The following is a 27,864-nucleotide window of genomic DNA, read 5'->3' on the forward strand; positions in this document are numbered from 1 at the left end:
GACATGCGCGCACACAGGAGAGCATTCATGCTCTGCACACTTTACGGCTATCCTGCTCAGGCGTGAGGGTGAAGCCACGCCTCTTGCCCCCAAAGGCGTCCTTGACAGCAGCACGTGCCTGTCCGACACACTTTACGGCAGTCACGCAAAGGCGCGGGGGCGTGGCTATACCTCCCACGCCCACAGGCACGCACGACATCCACACGTGCAGTGTAGAGCAGTTTCTGGCAGCCACGCGAAGGCGCGAGGTCACAGGCCCATGCTGCGCGGGGTAGGCTCTGCGTTCTACGTCATCATGGGCTGGCTGTTATTTCGTTGGTGCTCTCACGGCTCGGCCATCATGGCGATGGTGGCGGCACTGTGGCGGAGGGCGAGGGACTACATGAAGACCAAGGAGTTCCGGGAATACCTGACCAGCACGCACTTCTGGGGTCCTGTGGCCAACTGCGGCCTACCGGTGGCTGCCTTTAAGGACATGAACGAACCGCCTGACATCATCAGTGGCCGTATGACAACAGCGCTCATCTTCTACTCGATGGCCTTCATGCGTTTCGCCTATCGCGTACAGCCTCGAAACTTGCTGCTGTTGGCGTGCCACAGCACCAACGTGGTGGCGCAGAGTGTGCAGCTGAGCCGCTACCTGATTCACCACTACGGCGGGGACGCCGAGCTGGCTGCTGATACCGCCGCCACCGAGGCCGCCACCGAGGCCGCCACCACCGGTCCCACCAGCGATCCTGTGGCTGTTTGCGGCTTTGAGGATGACGACTCCTGCTAGGCAGCCGCCTGCACCAACCCGAGGTCCCCGAAACGTGGCTGGGAGGGCCCGATCGAATCTTTGCAGCTTGCAAGCACTGAACTGTTCTCCCTGAAGAAGACACCAGGGAAGTTTGGTTTTGACTCTAATAAAACAGTGCGAGTCCGACTGAAACCTGCAGTTTGGTTAATAAAAAGTAGAAAATAGCACAGAACGGAAAGTGTTGAGTGTTGTTTATTTCGTGATCTGGAAATAAAATGTTCTTTGGGTGAGGGTAGATTGGCTGGTCTTCCTCTTCATGGGACCCTCACCTGGAGGGTTAGTTTTTTACAGGGGGAGGAAAACCGAATGAAACGTGCTCCGGGGATGGTGTTTTGTTCCTTGTTTCGGGTGTCCAGGCCAAATAACGCTGCTTGGTAGCATAAATGATTTTTAAAACTTGGTACGGGCATTAATCTCTTTATAGCAGAAGTAAGTCGGGGGTTATTGCTACTGAGGGAAATACTTCGAAGTGGGTTTAAATGAATTCAGTGAAAAACCAGTTTAGGCTTTTAAAAAGTACTTATTAAGAGAACCTAGAATCTCTCGGTGATTGGACAGCAATTATAGAATCTACCATGGAAACAGGATAAATAACTCTGAGGTTAGTTGCTATCAAGCCTGGATTCTAGGTAAACAGAAAATAAAAACGACAAAATCACAATCCTTTCCTCTTTTCTTCATGCCTAAAAATTTGGGAAATGGCAGTTGGTAAAACTGGTAAGCCTATTGCCCTGTGTTGAACGCTAGCTAGGGTTGGGGGTAAGGGTCAGTGGTCAACATTATTAGCCCACAGTGTCCCCCTAGAAATCCTATGGGTGCTAAGGACTTGTCTTAAACCCGGTTGCATGAGGTGGGGAAAGAGAAGGGTGGGGCTGTGGGTGTAAGGCCATTGTCTCTGCAGCAGAGGCTGCCCTCTAGGATTTGACCCCAGATTTCCTGCCTCTGAAGGATGCAGGAAGTTCTAGAGTGGTTTATTGGGTGAAGAGTGCTTAAACCCTGCTTTTGTTAAAGATTTTGAATGCAAAGACGGGCCCCTGGGTGGCACAGTTGGTTAAGCATCTGACTCTTAGTTTGGGCTCAGGTTGTGATCTCAGGGTCTTGAGATAGAGTCAGTCCCTCACTGGGCTCCAAGCTCAGCAAGGAGTCTGCTAAAGTTTCTCTCTTCCTCTCCCTTTGCCCCTCCCCATGCTCACTCACTCTATCTCTAAAACAAATCTTTAAAAAAAAAAAAAGATTTCAAATGCAAAGAAATTGAACACAACTCTCTGAAAGGTTCTGAAGACATCAGGTCTCGGATAAGACAGGCACAATGTTAGTGGAACTCTGGAAGATTCCCCTTTATCTTTTTTTTTTTTAAGATTTTATTTATTTGACACAGAGAGAAATAGCGAGAGCAGGAACACAAACACGGGGAGTGGGAGAGGGAGAAGCAGGCTTCCTGCCCAGCAGGGAGCCTGATGTGGGGCTCGATCCCAGGGTCCTGGGATCGTGACCTGAGCCAAAAGCAGATGCTTACCGACTGAGCCACCCAGGCGCCCCTCCCCTTATCTTCTATGGCATCTAAGCAGTAGTCCTCTTTGTAGGCAGTTTCTGCATTTTACATTCTGCATATGGGGGAGAAAAACTCTGGAAAACTACTGTGTATTAGTTATCTATTCCCATGGAGTAAGTCACCCCAAAACTTAGTGTAAAACAACAAATACTATCTCACACAATTTGAGGGTCAGGAATCTGGGAGTGGCTTAGCGGGGTGCTTCTGGCTCAGGGTTTCAGCTGTCCGCTGGGGCTGCAGTCTCTGGACTTGCCTGCGGTAAGCTCACTCACACAGTTGTTTGCAGGTTGCAGTCCCTTGGCACGGGAGCCACAGGGCTGCTCACGACAGGGCTTCCCTCCAAGTGTTCCAAGAGAGAGAAAGCCCAAGATGGAAGCCATAGTCTTCTATAGCATCATCTGGGAAGTGACATACCATCACTCAGCTGTGTCCTATTGGCCACATGAACCAACCCCAATACATTGTGGGAGGAAAATACAAGGATGGGAATACCGGGAGGCAGGGATCTTTGGGGGGCCATCTTGGAGGCTGGCTACCACATATGGTTCTGAAATAAAAATTCTCATGCCTTTCTGAAACTCAGTAGAAAATAATAAAGCATGTCAAGTCATCACCCACCTTCCCCAAAGACGTCACAAAATGCTCAGTTTACAGTTTTGTGGTCATAACTAACATGCATATATCATGAAGCATGGGTTTGAGAAGAGGGAAAGAAGTCTCTGGAAGATAGTATTTTCATATTTTAGATAGTTCAGGCTATAATGTAATAATAAAAACCAGTTCTTAAAGTTTTGAAATGAGCCATAACCTTTTATCAAGGTTTTTATTAAAACTTGAATTTTTCCCTTCACTACTATGTGAATAGAAATAATATATTTTTAGATCTGTCTTACAACATGTATTTTGTAATTTGAGTATATTTCAATCAAAGGCAGGTAGGTTTCTAATTAACCTGGTAAGGGAAAAGTAGGTAATAATCCCTACTGATAATTCCCTATCACTCTACATTTATAATTTAGAGGGCAAAATGATTAGAAAAAAAATCCAAAAGATTCCAATGCCTCCAACTCTCAGGCAATGCTCCACTTACAGGATCTAATTTGTAGTATGCCCACCTAAGAGGTCTAACCCTTTGTTGCCTAGGATATCCATGTTTAAAGCCATATAAGTGATTAATACTTTAATAAAAATGAGCCTTTCAAGTCATTAGGGTAACAATCACTTCATAATCTCCCCAAACTCTCAAACACAATCCTTTCTGGCCTTGGCAGTTTAACCTGTCCACAGATCTCTTCTGCTACTTTATGAAGCCAATAACATTTTGAATTGGCAGAGCTATTTTTCCAGAAGTTTTTGTTACTGACACACTTTTGTTATTACCCAGAATTCGTGTTTTATTTTTTATTTTTATTTATTTATTTATTTATTTTAAGATTTTATTTGACAGAGAGACAGCAAGAGAGGGAACACAAGCAGGGGGAGTGGGAGAGGGAGAAGCAGGCTTCCTACGGAGCAGGGAGCCCGACGCGGGGCTCGATCCCAGGACCCTGGGATCACGACCTGAGCCGAAGGCAGACACCCAATGACTAAGCCACCCAGGCGCCCCAGAATTCGTGTTTTATACTGAGTTTAATAAGTAACGTCCTTCTCCTTAGGTCCTCTGAGTTCCCTGGCAAAGCACAGGCTAAAATGCAAAGAACTGCCTTACCTTTGCAACCCTAATGCTGAAACTTTTTCTCCTCTTATTCTTTCCACATATTGTGTCGCAGGGAGAGGCGGAGAGAGTAAATCATATTGCTGAATGAAAACCAGGCCCTCGGAGACAAAACAGCCCTGTGTGGAAAGGAGACCACTTCCTGGGCTTCTCTGGACCCTGACGCCTCCCAAGTGCCCCTGGAGGTGGAGCTGACACCTACAAAAATGGGAGGCTACAACCTATTCCAGGAAATGTGACACGTTAAGTCTTATGGTTTGAATTTGTATTGTTCATGTCTCTTGTCTTGAAATGAACAAACTGTAGTTAAGAACTTTCAAAATACCAGGAGCACGTGTTTGTTGCACAAATTTCATATGGGATGAGGCCCAAAACAGAAAAGCCAGATTTCTGCTAACCAACCCCCTTGACCCCAATTCCTCTCCCAGAGGTAACCCAGCAAAGGAGCCTGGGAAAGGCACACAACTTTCCAGACTTTTTACTGAAAAAGACAAATAGTTTTACAGCATGCCATGCGTTGTTAAACATTCTGCTTTTACGTTTCGTGTGTATTAGAGAGCATTTCCATACTACTGCATTGCAGCATTATGACATTCTTCTTTACAGCTGCATAATGCTCTGTGGCATGGATGCGCTGGGATTTACCCAGTCGTCTCTTGATGCCCGGCGGCCAGCGCTGCTATGAGCACCCTTGTGTGCACATCCTGCGCCACGTGCACAGATCCGCAGAGGAGAGGCCCACAGGCTGACATCCCTGTACACGCTCCATTTGCTTTAAAGCCCTCTCTGGACATGTCTTCCCTTTCTTCGATTTCAAGGTAATTAAATTGTTGCCATATAATGTTTTCTGCACAGTATCTTTCATTTATCAGAGCAGACAATAATCCAGAGATGATGGCATGTATACCATTGTCCACATCTTATAAATCCTCACATCTGCATCCATTTCAGCGCCCGGCTGTGGCGGACACTTGATAAATGTTGGGGAGAGAAGGAGAAGCTAACTGGATACAGGGGGGATGAAACGAAAGTGTTCATAACCGCAAGTTCCTAAAGCTAGAAATCAGGTCTTAACTTGGTTAGTGAATCAAGATTTAATTGGATCCCACCTTCTAGACATACCTTACATCTAGAAGCTGGGAAACGTCTCGGCAAATTTCTTAGTTTGGGCATAGTTGTGAGATGAATGAAGATTCTTACTTTACTATGGAAGTCTTCTGAAGGAACGGCGTGAAGTGAACGGACAAAGAAAATGTACGATTCAAGACCAAATAGTCAGTTACAGGCACATTTGCATTCATCCGGGGTTTACAGCATTACATACGTGCATTTTAATGTAAAAACATACCAAATATACCCCCACCCCCTGCCCAGTGTCTACAGACCACATCCTTGATGGGCAGCTGGACAAGCGAAGGATGGCTTCCTTTGGGCTTGGAGTGGAAGCACTTCCTCCAGGGAGCGGGGCAGGTGGCACTTCTGTCCCCGAAGGTCCAGAGGTGACCTGGCCCAGTTAAGTGCTGCTGGCTTTGAAAAGGAGCAGATGGAGGGGAGGGTGAGGCTGATCCCCTGGACCACTGCAAACGACTGGACAGGGGTTCTGCAGTTGAGGAAACAAACAGGACAAAGTCAGAAGTGGAAGACTCTTGGGGTAAAGCAATAGAGGCAGTCACAAATGAATTTGTCAATCTGTGCAAAGAGACTGATGCCTCTGAATTTCCGTAGAATGGTGACATTTCATCCTTAAATCTCATTAACAAAGGACCAGGCTTAGTTTAACAGTATGACACACATTCATGTGTAAGAATAAATTGTCGGTGTATCCTTCTGTCAACAAATAGCCACAGAGCACACAAGGGCTGGGCCCTGTGCTCGGCACTCGGAATATATAGAACTGACCAAAAAGAGCTGCGATGGCCACGGGAAGTGACTCTTCCCAGGAGTACCACACACAAGCCAGCAACTGCGGAGCTTTCCCCGACGTCCCCGTCTGTGATGCTGGCTTGGGCCCTCTGCCTGCTTTGGTCAGTCAAGTCACTGTGTTCTCCGGTGCCCCCTGACCAGCCTGGGCTCACCTCCTCGCCCTCCTGCCCCGGCCTACCAGAAACAGGGAGCAACAGTTCTGTACTAACTGGAAAAGGCTAGGAAATGGCCTTTCAGGGGATTTGTTTTCTTGCCTTCTTCCAAAAAGGAAGGATTTATATCTCAACATTTATATCACAGCCCACCCCTTGGGCATCCTTGTAAATGAGACTTTCAGGAATGGGTGTGGGGAGAGGGCTTGGGTGCCGGGGGGCAGAGAACTCTGTGTGACCCTTCACACAGGCCGGGCCAAACACAGACCTTACTGTGTGAGGCACCTTTAAGTTTAGGACCAGAAAAGAATCTCACCTTCTGAATAGCAAAACAAAACAAAAACAAAAACCCCAAACCTCAAGACCCCAAAATCAAAACAAACAAATAAAACAAAAAAACCCCTGGATGATAGCAAGTTTTGACATAGCAATATCTAACATTTTTTGGGTGGTTACAGATAACATGACACCAAGCTTATGAATATTAAAAAATATATATATTCCCAAAGAGTCAAAGGAAGTCCAGGAAAGACAACAAAAATTCCTTTTTGTTTGGGCGGGGTACTCTGGTGTTTCCTTTTGCATAGAAAAGAAGAGCTGAGTTTGAAGTCGTACTGACCTTCACATAACACGCCTGATTTTTGTCAAAGGGCAACCTAAAACACTTAATTTTCTTTATTTGAAGGGAAAACCGTGAAACATCAGAGACAGTCATTTTAACAAGTTTTTCTTATGGAAATGAACAAGTTGCTAAGAGCTAGGCATCAGTGGCATCGTTTTAGGGTTGACAGGCCTTTGATTAAGTTAGAAAGTTGATTTACTTAAGACTAGACCAGTGACTTCAGGTATATTGGACTAAACAAAGCTGACAGGGAGATTATGTTGAATTATTTCACAGATGTGAGAACCATCAATTAGAGCACAAAGCTCAGTGTCCTTTCTTTCAAATAATAAGGACACAGGGAAACTTCAGGTTAGACTAAATTGTGTGTTCATCATGGCCTTATATAAGAGAACAAGCATCAAGGTGATGAGGTTATTCAGTCCTTACTTATCTTCATATGCGGAAACTTACCTCAGGCCTTCCCTTCAGGTTTCTGGGCCCCAGGTTCCTCGGAATCTGGTTTTTGCTGCTGTAGATGGAGGCTGTCTAGCTTCTGCAGATCTTCTGTAAGACCATTTCTAAGATCCTTGTTGCTTCTCAGAAATTCTTTCACCACTTGCAGTTGATTTAAGATCTGCAAGAGGAAACCATACAATGTACAGCTTAGATCATTTTATAGCAGGCTTGTAATTCAGATGGAAAACTTACTAGGTCCGAGACTGGCTCCTGCTCATGTGTCCGCCAATAGATGGTTTGGGGACCACACAAGGGGGTGTTTGTCTCCTCCAATTTTTTTGCTTATTTTTTTTTTTTAAAGATTTTATTTATTTATTTGATAGAGAGAGAGAGTGAACACAAGTACGGGGAGTAGCAGGCAGAGGGAGAAGCAGGCTTGCCACTGAGCAAGAAGCCCGACACAGGACTCGATCCCAGGACCCTGAGATCATGACCTGAGCCGGAGGCAGACGCTCAACTGACTGAGCCACCCAGGCATCCCAAAATTTTTTTGCTTTTAAGGGCTAATATCCAAAAGAGATAAAGAACTCGTACAACTCAATAGCCAAAAACCTCCAAATAATCCAATTAAAAATGGACAAAGGACCTGAATAGACATTTTTCCAAAGAAGATGTATGACTGGCCAACAGATACATGAAAAGGTGCTTGACATCGCTCATCATTAGGGAAACACAAATCAAAACCATAATGAGATCTCACCACATGCCTGTTAGAATGGCCGTCATCAAAAAGACAAGAGATAATGAACGTTGGAGAGGATGTGGAGGAAACGGAACCCCTGTGAACTGTTGGTGGGGATGTAAATTAGTGCAGCCAGTATGGAGAACAGGATGGAGGTTCCTCAAAAAATTAAAAATAGAGCTACCCTATGATCCAGCAGTTCCACGTCTGGGAACATATCTAAAGGAAATGAAAGCACCATGTCAAAGAGATTATCTGCACCCCTGTGTTCATAAGCAGCATTATTTATAATAGCCAAGACATGGAGACAACCTAAGCAACCACTGATAGATGAATGGGTAATAGGCGTGGTATATATATACAATGGGATATTCAGCCATCTACAAGAAGGAAATTCCGCCATTTGTGATAATGTGTGTGGACCTTGAGGGCATTATGCTAAGTGAAAGAAGTCAGAGAAAGACAAATACTGTATGATCTCATTTATATGTGGAATCTTAAAAAAAAAAAAGCCCCCCAAAACAAAGTCATAGAAGAAGAGATCAGACTTGTGGTTACCAGAGGCAGAGGGTAGGCAGAGGAGGAATGGGAAGAAGGTGGTCAAAAGGTACAAACTTTAGTTATAAGATAAGTAAGTACTAGGTATGGAACGTACAACAGGATGACTATAGCTAACACTGCTTGTGATACACAGTTGTTAAGACAGTAAATCCCAAGTGGTCGCATCTCTTAAAAGATTTTTTTTTTTTTGTACCTAGATGAGCTGATGGATGTTAATTAAACTTACTGTGGTGATCATTTCACAATATATGTAGGTCGACTCATCATGCTGTACACCCTAAACTTGTGCAATGTCAATTATATCTCAATAAAAATGGAAACAATTTTAAAAATTCTTTTTTGCTTTAAAACCTCCTACATTTGGGTGCCTGGGTGGCTCAGATGGTTAAGCGTCTGCCTTTGGCTCAGGTCATGATCTCAGGGTCCTGGGATCGAGTCCCGCATCAGGCTCCCTACTCCTTGGGAGCCTGCTTCTCCCTCTGCCTTTCTCTCTCACTCTGTCTCTCATGAATTAAAAAAAAAAAAAAAAAAATCTTTAAAAACCTCCTACATTTGTAGGAAAGGGCTATATATCTATCTCTATCTCTATATGTGTATGTACACACATATTTACATACATATATATGTATATATAAAAACAAGGGGCACCTGGGTGGCTCATTCAGTTGGGCAGCCGACTCTTGATTTTGGTTCAGATCATGAGCTCAGGGTTGTGGGACTGAGCCCCTTGATGGGCTCTGCTCTCAGTGGGGAGTCTTGCTTGAGATTCTCTCCTTCCCTCTCCCTCTGCCCCTCCCCACCGCTCATGCTCGCTCTCTCTTTCAAATAAATAAATAAAATCTTTAAAAAAATAAAATAACATGAAGCCCTTTCACTTGGCATTTGTACCTGCACATTTATTACTATTACATATATGTATACACTTATTACTATTAAATATTTATAAAATATTCATATGTTTAATAGTAGTAAGCGTACAGGTACAAAATTCAAAATGAACACATGGGAACAAAGTAAAAATCCAGTTTGACACAGTCAAAACAAATTTTTTAAATTAAGAACGGGGAAGACTTATGCACATTTATAGGTAAAGGGAGAAGAGGAAATAGAGGTGGAAAAACTGAAAGTACTAGAAAACTTATGGAATGTAGTCAGACAGACTTGGATTTTGAAGCCCAGCTTTACCACTTAACCAGCTGTGTAACTCTGGGCCAGACACCCGATCTCTCTGAGCTTCCTTGCACGTATGCAAATGAAAGATGGTGATACCAACACCACCTAGGATTCTCATGAGGACTAGAAATAATCTACTCCAAGGGCTTAGCATTGTGTCCGGTATATCCCTTGCTTTCTATGTTCATTCCACAAATATTTATCCAGAGCTAGTCTATTACGAGCCATGCACTGCTCCAGGCAAAAGAGGCTTAGCACCTCCATTCTCCCAAACTCTTGGGCTTGTCTTGCATGTGTCTCTGTGCCCCTTCTCACCACCCTATGTCTCCACTTCCACCCTGGTCTGAACCTGGTACGGGCAGCAGTGTCCTCCTGGGTCTCCCCGCTCCCATCCTACGGCTGCCATGTCAGGAGGAAGAGCCTCCACCCTTCCAGTGGCTCACGGGCCACAAGGACTTGCTTCCTCCACCTTCCTTTCTCTATCGTCCTCACCCACTTTTCTTTCTCTACCCCCACACCAGCTGCCCTGCTCAACCTGCTGTGCTCCCTGCCTGAAGGCCCTTCCTCCAGATATATGCGCCTGGCTAATCCTCCACGAGGCCCCCCTGACCACCAGAACGCAACCTGCTACTCGGGCCCCCCTCTGCTAACTCCTGATCCCCCACACCGTGCTCCACATAGCACTTCTTCTAATGCTAACGAGTGTCGTTTACTTACTACGCTGAACCCTTTCCCCGACTGCTGCAGGTACGTTCTGTCCCTGCCCCTGCTGCTCAAGGTTCCCAGGGGTGAGACAGTTCCCTCACCAGGGTTTAAGAAATCAGTAGATTTTAAAGAATGCACAAATTCCTTACATGTTTTTCAGCCCCTTACTGCACTTGCCGTGCTTTAGCTGAATGGTTAAATCCACTGGATCCTAACAGAGCACTGAGGGCTGGGAGGGCGACATGGAGGGGTCTTGGGCAGTGGCCGGAGGCTGCTGCGGATGGGCCTGTGGTAGACAGAGTCCACACATGTCTCAGAGGGCTTGAGCAGCTGCTGCTCCTACGTGGCTCTGGAGCAGAATGCATTTCACAATCACAGTTCTACAGGCAGAGTGTATTTTAATGGGAACCCCTTTTCATAATGCGAGATATCACTGAGGCTCATCACCTGAACAGAACAGGACGGAGGTGATGAGCTCTGTTTGCTATGTGGTCCCTGGCACCCCCATGCTCCGTGATGCGCTGCCGGAAACTGGCACCCTAAATTACCACCACGAACCATTTCTTCTCAACGTGGCTTTCCAATGTTAGCCATGCTGTTTTCACAAACACCTACTATAAGCATGGTGTTTCTAAATTCCTGGATGCCTGGTTCTTCATCTTTTAGCATCTCAGATGAGAAGGCACCTTACCGTTGATAGTGTCTTACAATAAATCGGCAGTGGTGTTTGTTTGTTTCTTTCTTAGAAGTAACTGGATTCATGGTGTCTTATAGTTGATGGCACTTTAGAAGAAATTTGCTTTATTAAATCCTCTGACTTTGGAGACTAACGCTAAAGAACATGGAAGCCCGTATATGGTACTGAACTTTCAAAAGAGAGCAGTTCCACACGTTGTGGAAAGCCAACCTTCAACTTCTTCGCGATAATATGCTAATCAATCCTAACTTACATTTTGATCAATTGAAACATCAAGAGAGATGCCACTGAACAGAAAGCATGAAAAATGAGAATTTATCAGTTCTATCTAGAGACTCTGGGGACCCAGAGGACAAGCCCACTCACCCCAATTTCCTGTCTGTGAAACAGATGAGGGTTCAAAATTTACGGCAGCTAGCTCCTTGGTGAGACAGGAGCTGCAGGGCTGCATGCAAAAAGGAACAGGACCAGAGCAGCGAGACCCCCGGGGCCAGCCCTCACTCGCCAGCCATGTGGCCTGGAGTCTGTCAGCGCCTGTCCTTGCAGTTGCTGCCTCGCATGGAAAGCTGGGGGATCTGGTCCCTGCCAGGTTCCCTGACAGCTTCTAACTTACATAGACTCCTGGCTTGAGTACGCTGCTATGGATGCATTTTGTTGTTTGTTACACAAACAGAAAAAAGAACTACAGCTCCCTCAAGAGAGAAGACAGAGCTACTGACACCTCTGGGGCCTTAAGCCTGACCTGGTTGTGTCTTCTCCTGTTCCACGTGGCCTTTTTTTTTTAAAGATTTTATTTATTTAGGGCGCCTGGGTGGCTCAGTCGTTAAGCGTCTGCCTTCGGCTCAGGTCATGGTCCCAGGGTCCTGGGATCGAGTCCCACATCGGGCTCCCTGCTCCACGGGAAGCCTGCTTCTCCCTCTCCCACTCCCCCTGCTTCTGTTCCTGCTCTCGCTATCTCTCTCTCTGTCAAATAAATAAATAAAATCTTTAAAAAAAAAAAAGATTTTATTTATTTATTTGAGAGAGTATGTGAGAGAGACAGCGAAAGAGCACAAGCAGGGGGGAGGTGTAGAGGGAGAGGGAGAAGCAGACTCCCCACCAAGCAGGGAGCCCAATGCGGGGCTCAATCCCAGGACCCTGGGATCATGACCCGAGCCGAAAGCAGACGCTTAACCGACTGAGCCACCCAGGCGCCCGCTCCACACGGCTTCTGATGGAAGTAGCAGAAACAAAACTGGGGCTGGTTCTAATGGTATTTTAAAATAAAGTCAGATAAAACACACGGATTTAAAGAATAGAAGACACAACCATCTTTTTCATCACTGTAAACGCCTATGGTGTGCTGGGGTGGGAGCATCCAAAAACCAGTGGTTCTCAGTCCTGCTAAAGGAGCTCACCAAGTTGAATGAAGCAGCTAGGTCAAGGTCAAAATGATTAACAGAGGCCTATGGAGCAGTGAGGAGCATGGCTTAATGAATGAAACACACATGTTGTATTAAATAAACACTGTTTAAAGAGGTAACCAGCAAAACTACTTTCCTTGGAGACAAGGTAGAATGGAGAGGTAAAATGATTCGTCCAAGATTTCCTGGTGATCTAGAACTCTAATCCAGCAAGTACTGGAATATGTCTGAACTTTACTAGAGAAGGGGTTGGTCCAAGATGTCGGAGGAGTAGGAGACCTAAATTTCGTCTGGTCCCAGGAATTCAGCTAGATAGGGATCAAACCATTCTATCAAATCAAATCAAACCATTCTGAACACCTATGAACTCAACAGGAGATCGAAGAAAAGGATAGCACAACTCTCTGAACAGAAAAGTGACCACTTTCTGGAAGGTAGGACGTGCAGAGAAGTGAATCCGAGGTGATATTCGGGAGGATAGATGGCGGGGGAGGGGGCTTCCATCAGCCGCTACCAGCAAGTGATAGAGCCGCGGAGCACAAAATCGGAACTTTAAGAAGTCGGCTCTGCTGAGGGATGTCGCTCCAGTGGCTAAGCAGGGGTGGAACCCTTGCGGGACAGTGTGGTCTCAGGACGCTCGGGGTCACAGAAAGACCGGGGGTGCCTGAGTGCAGAAAAGCTCCCAGGTATTGGAGCAGGGAAGCCAGCTGCAGAGACGGAGCCCAGGCGCAGGCTCTCAGCTCGGGGTTGTCATAAACCGTGATCTGGGGCACAGTCGGGCCACTGCTCCTCCAGCAGGGACCCAACAAGTGGCAGATCCAGGGAGACTCACCTTCCTCCCCTGGGAGGAGCGGCGCAGGAGCGCACCACAGGGATCTGCTGGGTTTGGAGACTCCACACGGGGTCGTGTGCCAGAGATAGAAACGTGCGGTCACAGGCCGGGTGAGCACGGAGTGCGGCCGGAGACCGGGGAGCCGGGAGTGACTGACTGCTTTTCTCTGGGGCTCACTGAGGAGCAGGGCCCCGAGTTCTCGGCTCCTCCAGGGTGGAGATTGGGAGGCCGCCATTTTCACTCTCATCCTCCAAAGCCCTGCAGAAAGCTTGCAGGGAACAAAAGCTCTGGAGAGCAAACCCGAGCAGATTACTTAGCCCGGACCAGCAAGGGCCGGGCAATTCCGCCTCCGGCAAAGACATTTGGGAACCACGGCAACAGGCCCCTTCCCCAGAAGATCAGCAGGAACAGCCAGCCAAGACCAAGTTTACCGATCAATGAGAACTACAAAACCCCAGCGCTAGGGGGGCTTTTTTCCCATGATGCTTTAGTCTTTCAAAGTTAATTTTTAAAATTTTATTTTTTTCTTTTTCTATTTTTTTAGTTGAATATTTCTTCTTTCCTTTTCAACCAACATCTTATGAATTTCTTTTTAAAATCTTTTTTAATTTTCATTTTTACAGTTATATTACATCCCTTCATCGTATTTACCCTTAGTTTTGTATATATATAAGTTTTTGTTTCTTTAAAATTTTGGGATGCAGTTCCTTCTAACAGACCAAAATATACCCTAAATCTAGTGTATGGCTCTGTTCTATTCACCAGCCTGATCACATTCTCTCTTTTTTTTTTAACTTTTTAATTTTTAAAAAAAATTTTTTAAGCAACTTATCAATTCCTTTTTTAAAATCTTTTTTAATTTTCATTTTTACAGTCATATTCCATTCCTTCATATTTACCCTTATTTTTGTGTGTACTTTTTTCTTTAAAATTTTGAGAGGCAGTTTCTTCTAACAGACCAAAATACACCCCAAATCTAGTGTGTGCCCCTGTTCTATTCACCTGTTTGATCATATTCTTTTTTTTCTTTTCTTTTCCCCCTGGTTTTGGGTCTCTTATGATTTGTTTAGTGTATATTTTTCTGGAGTTGTCGTTACCCTTTTAGCATCTTATTCTCTCATTCATCTATTCTTCTCTGGACAAAATGGAAAAACTCACCTCAAAAAAAATAACAAGAGGCAGTACCAACTGCCAGGGACCTAATCAATACGGACATTAGTAAGATGTCAGAACTAGAGTTCAGAATGACGATTATAAAGATACTAGCTGGGCTTGAAAAAAGCATAGAAGACACAAGAGAATCCCTTTCTGGAGAAATAAAATCTAACCAAGTCGAAATCATGAAGGCTATTAATGAGGGGCAATCAAAAATGGAGGCTCTAACTGCTAGGATAAATGAGGCAGAAGAGAGAATTAGTGATATAGAAGACAAAATGATGTAGAATAAAGAAGATGGGAGAAAGAGAGATGAACAACTACTGGATCACAAGGGCAGAATTCGAGACATAAGTGATACCATAAGACGAAACAGTATTAGAATAATTGGGATCCCAGAAGAAGAAGAAAGAGAGAGGGGGGCAGAAGGTATATTGGAGGAAATTATTGCAGAGAATTTCCCTACTTTGGGGAAGGAAACAGGCATTAAAATCCAGGAGGCACAGAGAACCCCCATCAAAATCAATAAAAGTAGGTCAACACCCCGACATCTAATAGTAAAACTTACAAATCTCAGAGACAAAGAGAAAATTCAGAAAGCAGCATGGGACAAGAGGTCTGTAACTTATAACAGCAGAAACATTAGATTGGCAGCAGACCTATCCATTGAGACCTGGCAGGCCAAAAAGGACTGGCATGATATATTCAGGGTACTAAACGAGAAAAATATGAGCCAAGAATACTATATCCAGCTAGGCTGTCATTGAAAATAGAAGGAGAGACAAAAAGCTTCCAGAACAAACAAAAACTAAAAGAATTTGTGAACACCAAACCAGCCCTACAAGAAATATTGAAAGGGGTCCTCTAAGCAAAGAGAGAGCCTAAAAGTAACAAAGACCAGAAAGGAACAGAGACAATATCCAGAAACAGTGACTTTACAGGCAATACAATGGCACTAAATTCATATCTTTCAGTAGTTACCCCGAATGTAAATGGGTTAAATGCCCCAATCAAAAGACACAGGGTATCAGATTGGATAAAAAAGTAAGACCCATCGATATGCTGTCTGCAAGAGACTCATTTTAGACCCAAAGACACCCCCAGATTGAAAGTGAGGGGGTGGAAAACCATTTACCATGCTAATGGACATCAAAAGAAAGCTGGGTGGCAATCCTTATATCAGACAAATTAGATTTTAAACCAAAGACTGTAATAAGAGATGAGGAAGGACACTATATCGTACTTAAAGGGTCTATCTAACAAGAAGATCTAACAATTGTAAATATTTATGCCCCTAACATGGGAGCAGCCAATTATACAAGCCAATTAATAACAAAGTCAAAGAAACACATCAACAGTAATAGTAGAGGACTTTAATACCCCCCTCACTGAAATGGACAGATCATGTAAGCTAAAGATCAACAAGGAAATAAGGGCTTTAAATGACAGACTGGGCCAGATAGACTTCAGAAATATATTCAGAACATTCCATCCCAAAGCAACAGAATACACATGTTCTCTAGTGCACATGGAACATTCTCCAGAATAGATCACATCCTGGGACACAAATCAGGTCTCAACTGGTACCAAAAGATTGGGATCATTCCTTGCATATTTTTGGACCACAATGCTTTGAAACTGGAACTCAATCACAAGAGGAAAGTTGGAAAGAACTCAAATACATGGAGGCTAAAGAGCATCCTACTAAAGAATGAATGGGTCAACCAGGAAATTAAAGAAGAATTTAAAAGATTCATGGAAACAAATGAAAATGAAAACATAACTGTTCAAAATCTTTGGGATGCAGCAAAGGCGGTTCTAAGAGGGAAGTATATAGCAATACAAGCCTTTTTCAAGAAACAAGAAAGGTCTCAAATACACAACCTAACCCTACACCTAAAGGAGCTGGAGAAAGAACAGCAAATAAAGCCTAAACCCAGCAGGAGAAGAGAAATAATAAAGATCAGAGCAGAAATCAATGAAATAGAAACCAAAAGAACAGTAGAACAGATCAACGACACTAGGAGCTGGTCCTTTGAAAGAATTAACAAGATTGATAAACCCCTGGCCAGACTTATCAAAAAGAAAAGAGAAAGGACCCAAATAAATAAAATCATGAATGAACTTTACTAGAATACAATTCTACTACTGTTTGCTTTTTTTATACCTTGCATGTAACAAAGGGGATTCATTTGTCCTGTATTCCCTAGCAGGACTTAAGACCATCATCAGCCTGCCTGTGTCCTAAGCTGGAAACCTTGTTGATCCTTTAACCCCTCCTTCCCCATGTTCTTCCAGCCCCATGCCGTACTCCAAGTAATCTAAGCAGCCGCTAAGAGCCATCAGCTCTGCCCAAGTAATGCCTGCAGAATCCGGCCCCTCCGCTGCACCTCTAGTTTCTGTCCTTTTTCCATTCTCACACGGCTGTGACAGCCTCTTGCTAGTCTCCTGCTAGTTTCCAGCCTCCAACTACCATGAGTTAACTTTCTAAAAGCCACATCGGATCAATTTGATTTACTCTTTCTTGCTTAAAAACACCTGTTGGCTCCCCACTGCTTTTTGGGAACAAAGCCCAAGCCCCTTGGAGCAGCAGAGCAAACCTTTCAAAATATGGCTCCAAGCTCACGGGACCCTCCCTCCTACACTTGCCTTGTCACTGCTCCGGCCCCGCTATTCTTTCATACCTCTGCAAGTGCTGCTCCTTCGGCCAACAACAGCCTTCTGTTCTTGCCAGTTTGCCACACGCTTGTGTGATTCTGCTAGTCCTGGCTCAACGGCATCTTCTCGGCAAAGTCTTTTTTTTGCAATCCCCCCTGACCTGCCGAGAACCTCCTGAGCCTTTGTTCGGAATCCTGCTGTAGCCCTTACCGTGTTGGTCCACTCTGTGCACACATCAGGCACTCAACTGTTTGCTGATTGAGTGAAAATATTTGTGGAGAGGTAATATTAGTCTGTGCCAAAAGCATACTCATTTCTAGAAACGATTTGACTTCTCAATCAGAAACATAGCTGGCTGTCTGTTAAAATGAGCGACTCTTCCTCCCTGACACCTTTGTTTTGTTTACTCACACAAAGCATATGATACCTTTTCTTTTCTTTCTTTTTTTTTTTTTTTACCTCTTCAGGCAACACGTCTTGTTCTTGTGCTTGAAGATAGATCTCTTGAAGTTTTTCCTTTAGTAATTCCATTTCTATTTCGTTGACTTGGCTCTCACTCAGGTAAACTCCTGTTTCATATTCACACCCATCTCGCTGATCTTCGGCGGGGATGTGAACAGCCCAGTCAGATGTCAGCAGCTGTTGGATTACCGAACAGATGTGTGAATGATGGAATGGAAAAGATGCTCCACTGGGTTGCTCAAAGAACTTGTAACTAAACATCTTTGACTGGATCCACTTTAGCAACATCCTGTGGCCACAGAAAAGCTTCTCAAGCCCAGCACAATTATGGATTTCATATCAACATTTTCCCCTCTGCTTACATTCTAAAATTTCATTTAAATCTAACAAACTTCAACTTTTAATGAGTGGCTGCAGTTGTCTTTTCCCCCTTAATTCTTTATGCCAGAACTGTTAAATCTGATTTTTACCTGTTCTATTCTGGTGTATGTTGCCACAATCTCTGGAATATTCTTGAATTCATTCAGGAAATTTTGGATCTTCATCTGAAAATCTCGAAGCCACAGAGAAGACACTTTCATCTCTGAAGAATGCATGATTTCGTTACGACACTTAATCACCTACCGAAAGGCCAAAAAGGATAGAAGGTTTCAAAGTCAAACGATGGGGTAAACAAGAGATTTTGTAGTTCTGAAGAAAAATTACAGAGGCGCCTGGGTGGCTCAGTTGGTTAAGTGTCTGCTTGGGCTCAGGTCATGATCCCGGGGTCCTGGGATTGAGCCCCACACCGGGCTCCCTGCTCAGTAGGGGAGGGTCTGCTTCTCCCTCTCCCTGCCGCTCCCCCTGCTTGTGCTCGTTCTCTCTCTCTCTTCCTCTCAAATAAATAAAATCTTTAAAAAAAAGAGCTATGCCACATGACATATGTCAAATGGAATAAAAAAAAGAAAAGAAAAACTGCAGAAAGGCTTTGTTAATTACAAAATCCACAAGCGTGGCCTATAGATGCTACCAGGGCTTGAGGGGATGTTCAACCGCTTGCTACTTGGGAGTCACTGGAATAAGAAATACAATCAAGCCTACAACTACTGTTAGCTCTTGAAATCTTGTGACTGGCTGGTTAACTCTTACACAATCCCTCAAATCTCTTAACTTAAAACCACCTGCTAAAGAGCAAGAGTATTGGTTTCTGGCTCTGGGTACACCCAAAGGCTGAAGCAGACAATACGAAAATCTTTTAAATATTGTTGGAGCTCCAGGAAGCTGGGTCAAGGGGTTAAATATATATCATGGGGCTTGAACTCACGACCCCAAGACAAAGACCTGAGCTGAAATCAAGAGTCGGACATTTAACCGACTGAGCCACCCAGGTGCCCCATGTCTCATATATTAATATATAATTCACAAAGTCTTCAACATTCTTGGTTAAAAGATACAAAGGGGTCAACTTGGTACTGTGACAGTTTTTGCCTCTGCTGATACCAAGCAAGATTCTCAGTCCTTTCAGCTGCTGGTATGCCAGTAAAATACACATGCATTTTCTCTGCATGTTATATATAATCCAGATATGTTATATACTCTTTTTGATGACTCTCAGAGTAATAAATGTGCAAGAGCTGTTCTCTGGTGAAACAGAGAAAGTCTAAATCCCCCAGAGGAAATCTGACAAGCATCGTGATCTATTCTGACATTGTCCATTAGTGTTTATACTTCCTTCAGTTCTGTGTACCTTGGTCTTGCAATTGTCTAGCCAAAGAGATGCAGAAAGGCAAGATTCAGATGCTGGCATATGATGGACAGAGTGATGCACTGCTTTTCTATTTATTTTTTTTTTAATATAGAAGATTACTTTGCTTCTGTTTATGGCATACCAGGGAAGAGAAATTTGTGATTTATCTATTTTAGTAGCAAACAGTATAAGATCAAGGTGCTGGGAAACCTCAGTGAGGGAGAACTAAGGGGTCAATCTCCTGCCTGCATTTGCATGGGGCTTCTCGGACATATAGAAGGCGCGTGTGCCGTGAGCCCCGCTAGCCCACTTAGTGACGCCAACCCTGAACCAAAGCTTAACGTTCCTTGCACACCACTGTTTTGGGGCCAGCCTGTGTGCTATGTGTGCACGGCTGCTTTGGCACCACAGGGTGCGTCTCTCAGCTGGTCTTCACAGTACCGACCCGACTGACCCTCACTGTATGGTTTTAAATCCGCCGGCTCTTACCTCTGTGACTTTCTTTCGATCAACCGTGAAGTGATCGCAGGAACTGATGAGACTTAAAAGAGCAACGGCATCACATTCCTCGGGGCTGGTTTTGTCTGCCAGTCCTCGGGGCATGAAGGCCTACGATAGGGGACGCACAAGGGACACCTGAGTCTCCTCCAACCCTAGGAGCTAGAGGGGCAGGTGTCATTTGCCCGCTTCCCAAATGATGACTGAAATTCTCTGAGGTTTCGAGGTCGAGCCTTGTGAGTCCAAAATGTAAGTTCCGGAACTGGTGTCAGAGCTAAGCCTTGGCCAAGGGTGGTAACCGAAGGGCTGCTCTGCCTGTCCCCTCTGCTATCGGAAATACTTAAACACTCAACAGAACTGATTTCCTGTCCTTTCCTAATGGTGTAGAAGCAGGCTGCACGGGTAGGAAGCACTGAAGTTTCAGTGGCTGAGTTGTGGAGAAGATTTGAAATTTAAAAATAATAGTTACTGCCAAATGGGCACTTTAAAGATGACTTAAGCAAGGGGTGCCTGGGTGGCTCAGTCGTTAAGCGTCTGCCTTCGGCTCAGGTCATGATCCCAGGGTCCCGGGATGGAGCCCCGCGTCGGGCTCCCTGCTCCACGGGGAGCCTGCTTCTCCCTCTGCCTCTGCTGCTCCCCCTGCTTGTGCGTTCTCAAATAAATAAATAAAATCTTTTTAAAAAAAATAAAGATGACTCGAGCAAGTTCGTGTGGTAGCATAAAGTTAAGAGCCTGGGCTTTGCAGTGTGACACAGCTGGGTTCAAATCCCAGGTCTGCCACTTGCCAACTGTGTGACCCTGGGCAAGTTACTTACCCTCAAATTCCTCATCGGTAAGTAGGGGATAAGTGTCCTCATCCACCTCGAAGGACATCGTGAGAATTAAATGAGTTAATGCAGGGGATGCACTTGCAAGGTGCCTGGCACATGGTAAACCAATAGGCCGTAAATGTTGGCAATTATTATGTTGATGGTGCAAGGTGAGCATGACCTTCCCAGGAGTTACAGATGAGTCCTAGGGTTTGAGATGCTCAATATATCAGAAGGGCCTTGTTCTAGCATGATCTTGCCTTTTGTAGGATTTTAAGGCAGGGACCCCCAAAATGGTGTCACCACAAGGCTTGGGTGTGTTTCTTTCCTGAAATAGTCCCAAATTTACACCTGAATGCAAAAACTTTACCAAGCTCGGAAGCTCACCAGTACATTCCTGCCAAGGGACTAGAAAAGATGACATATGAAGATTGCTTGCAATAAGAATTCTAAAGAGACCTGTTCCCTTGAAAAGAAACACATCTCAGCAGGCAAGCAACTGCAATGCTCCCTACAGTGCTGCTTGTAATGGTATTCCAAAAAGGGTTATGGTCAGGGCTCACACACCCCAAGGAGAGTCAGGGCTACGTTCCTCACAGCAGTGGAATCCTCCGCTGGAGCCTCTCATAATTAAGAAGAACTTTGTAGGGGCACCTGGGGGGCTCAGTCGGTTGGGCTCAGGTCCCTTTGGCTCAGGTCATGATCTCAGGGTCCTCAGATCGAATCCCGTATTGGGCTCCCTGCTCAGCGGGGCGTCTGCTTCTCCCTCTCCCTCTGCCCCACCCCCTCGTGCTCTCTCGTGCACTTTCTCTCAAATAAATAAAATCTTAAAAAAAAAAAGAACTTTGTATGCATGAATGGCCCATATCAGAAGGTACAGTAGCCAGTACCATCACTCTTTCCATGTCTTAACAGCCACTGACATGCTGAGCCTCTGAAAGTCTATGATACATGCTATGATTTTTAAAAAAATTTTATTTACTTATTTATTTAGAGAGAGCACACCAGCAGGGGGAGGGGCAGAAGGAGAGGGAGAGAGAGAATCCCAAGCAGACTCAGCACTGAGCACGGAGCCCAACGCGGGGTTCAATCAAACGACCCCGAGATCATGACCTGAGCCCAAATCAAGAATCGGAGGCCCAACCAACTGAGCCACCCAGGCGCCCATGGATGCTATGATGTTAACACACAAGTTAACTCCTGTATCACAGCCAAACTAATGCAACGAAACTGAAGGAAAAAAAATTTACTTCAGCTCCTGCTGGGAGGATGATCCCAAAGTTAGAGGGGTCTTAGGTGCCACAAAACCAGGCATAGTTTTTCTTTTCCATGACAAGGTATGTCCTGCACCTGGCCTTTTCTCACCAATATAGACCTGTTTTTTCCACACTCACATTTCATTCTCGCAATTATTCCCTTTCTTCCGAACTAGAAGCCGACAGGGAGGCTCTGCTGCCTCCTTGCCACCGAAAGGAGTTTCTTAAAATGGTATCATGTGCCACTGTGTTCCAGATGTCAAATGCACAGCAGTGGGAAACATATGTTACTGCGTCCCATTACCCTCTCCTGCCTCTTCAGTGAGTAGGAGGAGATGAGACTGCAGAAACAAACAGGGGCCAGATCACGCTGGGCCTTACTGGCCCTGGAAAGGAGTTTGGAGTTTATTCTAAGGACATCAGGGGGCACTTGGGTGGCTCGGTTGTTAAGTGTCTGCCTTCGGCTCAGGTGGTCCTGGGATCAAGCCCCGCATCGGGCTCCCTGCTCTTTGGGAAACCTGCTTCTCCCTCTCCCACTCCCCCTGCTTGTGTTCCCTCTCTCTCTCTCTGTGTCTCTGTCAAATAAATAAATAAAATCTTAAGAAAAAAAATTTTTAAAAAAGGACATCAGGAAGCCAGCCAAGGGTTTTACGCAAGGGAAGCTAATTTAAAACTAAATCTAATTCCCCCTTGAAGACCACACATCCTGCTGTGTGGAGAACCGACCAGAAGCGACCGGAGGCAACCAGAGCAGCGGCAGAGGTGGCCGGGCGGGAGGCTGTCGCCAGAGGCCAGGCAGGAGGCAGAGAGAAGGAATCCAAAACTGGTTTGCAGGTGTAAACAAGGGGGCGGTGAGCGGGAGAGATGAAGCGAGGGTGGTTGTAGGTCGTGGCTGCTGGGGCATAGCCGTGGGTTTGGGGAGTAGAGATGACGAATCCTGCTTGAGAAATAAACTCAAAAGTGCCCAGGCGGGAATAAGGAAAGGGGTGGAGCACGCAGCTGGAGAGGGGCACCTGGAGCTTAGAAGAGAGGGCAGGGCTGGAGGGACAAATTGGGGAGCCATCAGCATGAGTGTAGTATTTAATGGTCAATTCCATGGGCCGGGGCAGTGTGGCCAGAGCAGAAGAGGGGGACAGAAGAGGCCTGAGAAAGGCCGGCCGAGGACGGGAAGGAGGCTGAAGAGGAGGAGCCCGTGCGGGGATAATGACGTCACAAAGCCACGGGTGTTTCAAGAAGAGGGGCCAGTCATGCCAAATGCCTGAGAGGAAGGAAGAGGAGGCTGGAGAACTGAAGGTCACGCATGCCCGACACGACAGACGCGGTGGGCTGGCAGGGGCAGAAGCCAGGCTGGAATGGGTTGAAGAGTCACCGGCAGCTGAGGAAGAGAGGGCAGGCATAAAACCCTTTCTGAGAAGCTCCACTGGGTATGGGTATGGGAGGCAGATACAGAAATGGGGAGAGAACTAGAGGGAATGGCTCAAGGGAAGCTTTTCTTTCTGTTTAAATTTTATTTTCCAAATATTTATTCAAGGGTTTTTTTTTTAAAACGGCTTGAGATATAATCTACATACCATATAATTCACCCCTTTGAAGCATAGTTTTTTTTTTAAGATTTTATTTATTTGAGAGAGAGAGCGTGTGTGTATGAGCAGGGGGAGGGGCAGAGGCAGAGGGAGAAGCAGACTCCCCGCTGAGCAGGGAGCCCCATGTGGGACTCGATCCCAGGACCCTGGGATCATGACCTGAGCCGAAGGCAGACGCTTAACTGACTGAGCCACCCAGGCGCCCCCCCCCTTTTTTTTTAAAGATTTTATTTATTTGAGAGAGAGAGAGAGAGAGAGAACATGAGCAGGGGGAGGGGCAGAGGGAGAAGCAGACTCCTGCTGAGCAAGGAGCCTGATATGGGGGCTTGATCCCAGGACCTGAGATCATGACCTGAGACAAAGGCAGCCGCTTCACCGACTGAGCCACCCAGGTGCCCTTTTTTTTTTTTTTTTTTTTTAAGATTTTTATTTATTTTAGAGGGGGGGCAGAGGGAGAGGGAGAGAGAATCCCAGGCAGACTCCCTGCTGGGCTCAGAGCCGGATGCAGGGCTCGATCCCAGCACCCTGAGATCACCACCTGAGCCGAAATCAAGAGTCAGACGCCCAACTGACTGAGCCATCCAGGCTCCCCAGTTCATTCCTTCTCATGGCTAAATGACATCTCATTGTATGGACAGGCCACATTTTGCTCATCCATTCATCGGCTGATGGACATTTATGTTGTTTGCACCTTTTGGCTGTCATGAATAGTGCTGCTATGAACACTCATGCAGCACAGGTTCTTGTGTGGATGTGTATTTTCATTTCATTGGCTACAAACCTAGAAGTGGAACTGCTAGGTCATATAGTAACCCTGTGTTTAATCTTGTCTTTTAAAAAAAAAAAAAACTGAGGGGCGCCTGGGTGGCTCAGTTGGTTGGGCGGCTGCCTTCGGCTCAGGTCATGATCCTGGAGTCCCTGGATCGAGTCCCTGGATCGAGTCCCGCATCGGGCTCCCTGCTCAGCGGGGAGTCTGCTTCTCCCTCTGACCCTCCCCCATCTCGTGCTCTCTCTCTCTGTCTCATTCTCTCTCTCAGGTGAATAGATAAAATCTTTAAAAGTAGTTCTCTACATAATTTAAAAATAAATAAATAAAAAATAAATAAAAATAAAAAATTAAAAAAAAACTGAATAAACCGAGGCGATATTAAAGCTATCTGTATGGTGATGGGAATAAACTGCGAGGGAGACAGAGTGGATACCTGAGGGCTGAAAGTCTGTGGGCAGGTGGGAGGCGATACGGTCCAACCTACAAGTGGAGGGCCAAGGTGGTAAGAAGAGAGACACCCTTCCTCTTCTGTGGCAGAAGGAAGAAGATGATGCACATGGAGGTAGGTTCGCAGGTCTGGTAAAAAGATGAGGAAGCATGTATGTGGGGGCATGCATCAACTGCAGGGAAAATGCACGGAGTCAGCAGCTGGGAATGAGGGTGGAGGAATCGGAGCTTGGCAAGGGAAAGACAGCAACAGCTGTCCCCAGGAGCAGGAGCCCTCTACAGAGCCGCGGCCAGACCACTGGGGCACAGAATCAAGAACTAAAAGTGAAACCAGTCAGTTCCCTTGTGAGATTCTTCCCCTGAGCACAAGTAGGTGATGGTGTCATCAGGGCTGCCGTTGGGCCGTGCAAGTTCAGAGAAAGGAGGAAAAAAAGGAGGATGTGGTTGGAAAACATAAACACCGGGGTTGGACTAGAAGGTCTGTGGGTGACAGCAGCAAAAAGGGGCATGGGCAGGGGACATGGGCTTCGAGAGGATTCTAAGGGTATGAAAGCAGCAACGAAGACCAAACAGGTGAGGGACAGTCACAGTAAAGGGCAGAATTTTAAGTTTCTTTCTTTTGTAGGTAAAAGTAAGAGTTGGCAATTCTATGGTGGCAACAACAACAAAAACAAAAAAAATTGGGATGAGGGTGTAGATGCGGTGGGTTTATGGGCCCACGATAGCCACGAGTCTGTGGCCACTGCTCAAGTCCAACTTCCTCATTTTTGAGGTTTAGGGAACAGAGGCTGGCCTAAGGTCACACAACAGCAGCAGAGCTGGGACTCTGATCCCTGCTTCCAAGGCACCAACCCTGTGCCTGTTGCTAATCAGCATGTAGACAGACTACAAAAGTTAATGTGTGTTAGGAGGTGACTTTGCCTTGCCCTACCCCTTACTGGGCTTCTGGAAAACATTAAAAAAAAAAAAAAAATCCCCAACTGGCCCAGCTGGCAAGTCAGAGTGGCAAGATCTAAAAGCCTTCTATCTGGCTGCCCACTCCACCCGACCTCCCCAAAGTTTTATTCCTTACCTGGCCACTTAAAGTCCTTTCTGTTTTAGCCCTAACTTCCCTTGGCTTCCTCTGCCATCCTGATAGCACCCTACAGCCAAAATGAGCTACTCAGGGAGCCTACACTCAACCCTTATGTGTTTCTCCCTCTGGGCCTGTGCTCATGATGCTCGCTCTACATCTTGGGTCAGCGTCTCTTGTTGAAATCTTTGCTACAGCTGTCCAAGCAGGGGTAGCAAACTTAAATGCCTTGTTAGAAGAAAGAAGCAAGCTTCTACTTCGCTAAGCTAGATCGGATCCAGACAGCAGCTCTGAAGCGCCTGGACACTAGACCCTAGATCAAACACCCATTCCTCTCTTTCTATATTTGCATCTGTTTATGGGGCTCTGGGCTCCAGGTGACCGGCTGCCTGGTGGGTCACCTCCTACCCTCCTGAGCAGGTGCTTACCTTGGCCACCTCCCAGGCGTCGACGGGCCAGCGGCCCGGCCGGCAGTTTCCCCAGTGGACGTCTCCATTCCTGTTGGTGTGGTGTTTCAAAATCTCCCGTTTCCACTCTGCGCAAACCTGACACTGAGGCTGAAACTACAGGGGGCGGGGGTGAGAAGGGGCCCGGGAGGGAGGGGCGGCGTCTTGGGCAAGTGAGCCCGGAGCGTTGCGGTCCGCCCCGCCCCAGGAAGGGCTCGGGACCCTACGCTCGGGGACCGGGACGGGAGACGCGGGGGCCAGGGGCTCACCTGGCGGGCGTGCGGGTTACACCGAGAGCCGCTGCGGCAGGCGGCGCGGGGGCCCAGGCTGGGGGCGGCGGCGAGCAAGCCGCGGTGGAAGGCGAGCACCTCGCGGGCGACGAAGCCCTGCAGGCAGCCGCGCAGCAGCAGCAGGCAGTGGCCCGCCTTCACCCAGTTCTTGTACTCCGCGCAGTTGAGGCGCGCGGCCAGTTCTGACAGCACCATGTCCCGCTCGGGCCCGGGAGGGTACGGGAACACGGGCGAGAGGCGGGGCGAGCGGCAGTGCGCAGACGCGGACGTCTGGGCGCTGCCGCCGGCCCCGCCCGGAGCCCGCCCCTACGTGCAGGGCGAAGGGCGGGGCCAGAGCTCTCCGCGCTGCGCCCTGGATCCCGGGGCGGAGCCTTCTGGCTTCAAGGGTACGCCTTCCCCACCCGTGTTAGGTGACAGCAGATGTGTAATTCCTTTATCCCGTGCTTGCCCAGAGAGCTTGTACCTGAAACTCTTAACGCCCTCTTGTCTGTTCCCCCAAACTGAGACCCTGCAAGTCCCCGATTCGACTCCCTCTCCTGCTGTCTGTGCTCTTTTATTGTAAAAACACAGAAGATGCTCAACGCACACTTTTTGAATTACGTTATGTTCCTTGCATTATACAATTCTATAAAGTTTATTTTGTCCCTAAGCCCAACAGATTGGCTGTAGCAAGTAAGGGTATTAGTGCAGTGTGACCGCTGGCTACCTGCAGCACGCATCTACCATGCGTCTGCAGTGCCAAGGCGACACAAAACTCAAAAACATCCGCCATTGGGCCATCTAGCAAAAGCGAACAGGACGACGCATCCCCTGGATTCTGTGGAGGGCTGCGCCGCCCAGAGCGGGATAAGGGCTTCTTCCACTATGGTCCTGAAGAATCCAGCTTAGATCATTATTTAATACTCTTGGTTATAATTAGTGCTTCTTACATAAGGCAGTCTTAGTTAACTTCCAAGTTAAGTGCCATGAGGATCAGAAGGCAATGGACTGTCAGCTCTGTACGACAAGAAGTCCTCTCAGTTTTAGTTGCGTTTTAGTGAGCTTCTTGAGCTTGGAAGAGTGTTAAAATTGTGTGTAGTCAAAGGGCTCTGGGGGAAGAGTCTAAACAAAACTTTCCCCTGACTTCGTGGTTAAGAGCAAAGTGGCACAAGTATGTAGGAGCTCTAGCTCTGAATTTAAAATGCCCCCTTTTAACTGTTTGATCTTAAGCAAACTTAATTTTGATATCAGCAAATTACTTCATTTCTCTGGGCCTCAGTTTACTCATCTGTAAAAGGAGTATAACAATACCTACCCCACTGAGTTGTGAGGATTAAATACACATTGAAATACTTAGGACAGTGCCTAGCAATAGTAAGCTCTCAGTAAATATTAGCTATT

The 27,864-nt window shown here is 46.3% G+C and overlaps 2 protein-coding genes across 4 annotated transcripts; one reads left to right on the plus strand and one right to left on the minus strand.

Moving 5' to 3' along the window:
* The first annotated feature begins 340 nt into the window (after positions 1 to 340).
* MPC1L (mitochondrial pyruvate carrier 1 like) lies at positions 341 to 963 on the plus strand. The gene has a single exon (XM_045873273.2). It carries the CDS (start codon positions 341 to 343, stop codon positions 776 to 778), a length of 438 nt encoding a protein of 145 aa, XP_045729229.2. The 3' UTR covers positions 779 to 963.
* A 4,376-nt stretch (positions 964 to 5,339) lies between these two features.
* CUNHXorf38 (chromosome unknown CXorf38 homolog) lies at positions 5,340 to 26,747 on the minus strand. Of its 3 annotated transcripts, none has more exons than XM_045876385.3 (7): positions 26,464 to 26,746; positions 26,177 to 26,311; positions 19,804 to 19,923; positions 18,059 to 18,208; positions 17,586 to 17,765; positions 7,216 to 7,378; positions 5,340 to 5,665 (listed from the first exon to the last, which is right to left on the minus strand). In XM_045876385.3, exons 1-6 carry the CDS (start codon positions 26,677 to 26,679, stop codon positions 7,217 to 7,219), a joined length of 963 nt encoding a protein of 320 aa, XP_045732341.2. In that variant the 5' UTR covers positions 26,680 to 26,746; the 3' UTR covers positions 5,340 to 5,665; position 7,216. The 3 variants fall into 3 exon arrangements, with proteins under 3 accessions (XP_045732341.2, XP_064430006.1, XP_045732347.2); XM_064573936.1 differs by lacking the exon at positions 26,464 to 26,746 and adding an exon at positions 24,663 to 24,805 and having other exon boundaries at positions 26,177 to 26,306; XM_045876391.3 differs by lacking the exon at positions 19,804 to 19,923 and having other exon boundaries at positions 26,464 to 26,747.
* Between the last annotated feature and the right edge of the window lie 1,117 nt (positions 26,748 to 27,864).

Source organism: Mirounga angustirostris, unplaced genomic scaffold, assembly GCF_029215605.1.
Source record: "Mirounga angustirostris isolate CCGP_5_RB_7025 unplaced genomic scaffold, mMirAng1.0.hap1 SCAF_11, whole genome shotgun sequence".
Lineage (NCBI taxonomy): Eukaryota > Metazoa > Chordata > Mammalia > Carnivora > Phocidae > Mirounga > Mirounga angustirostris.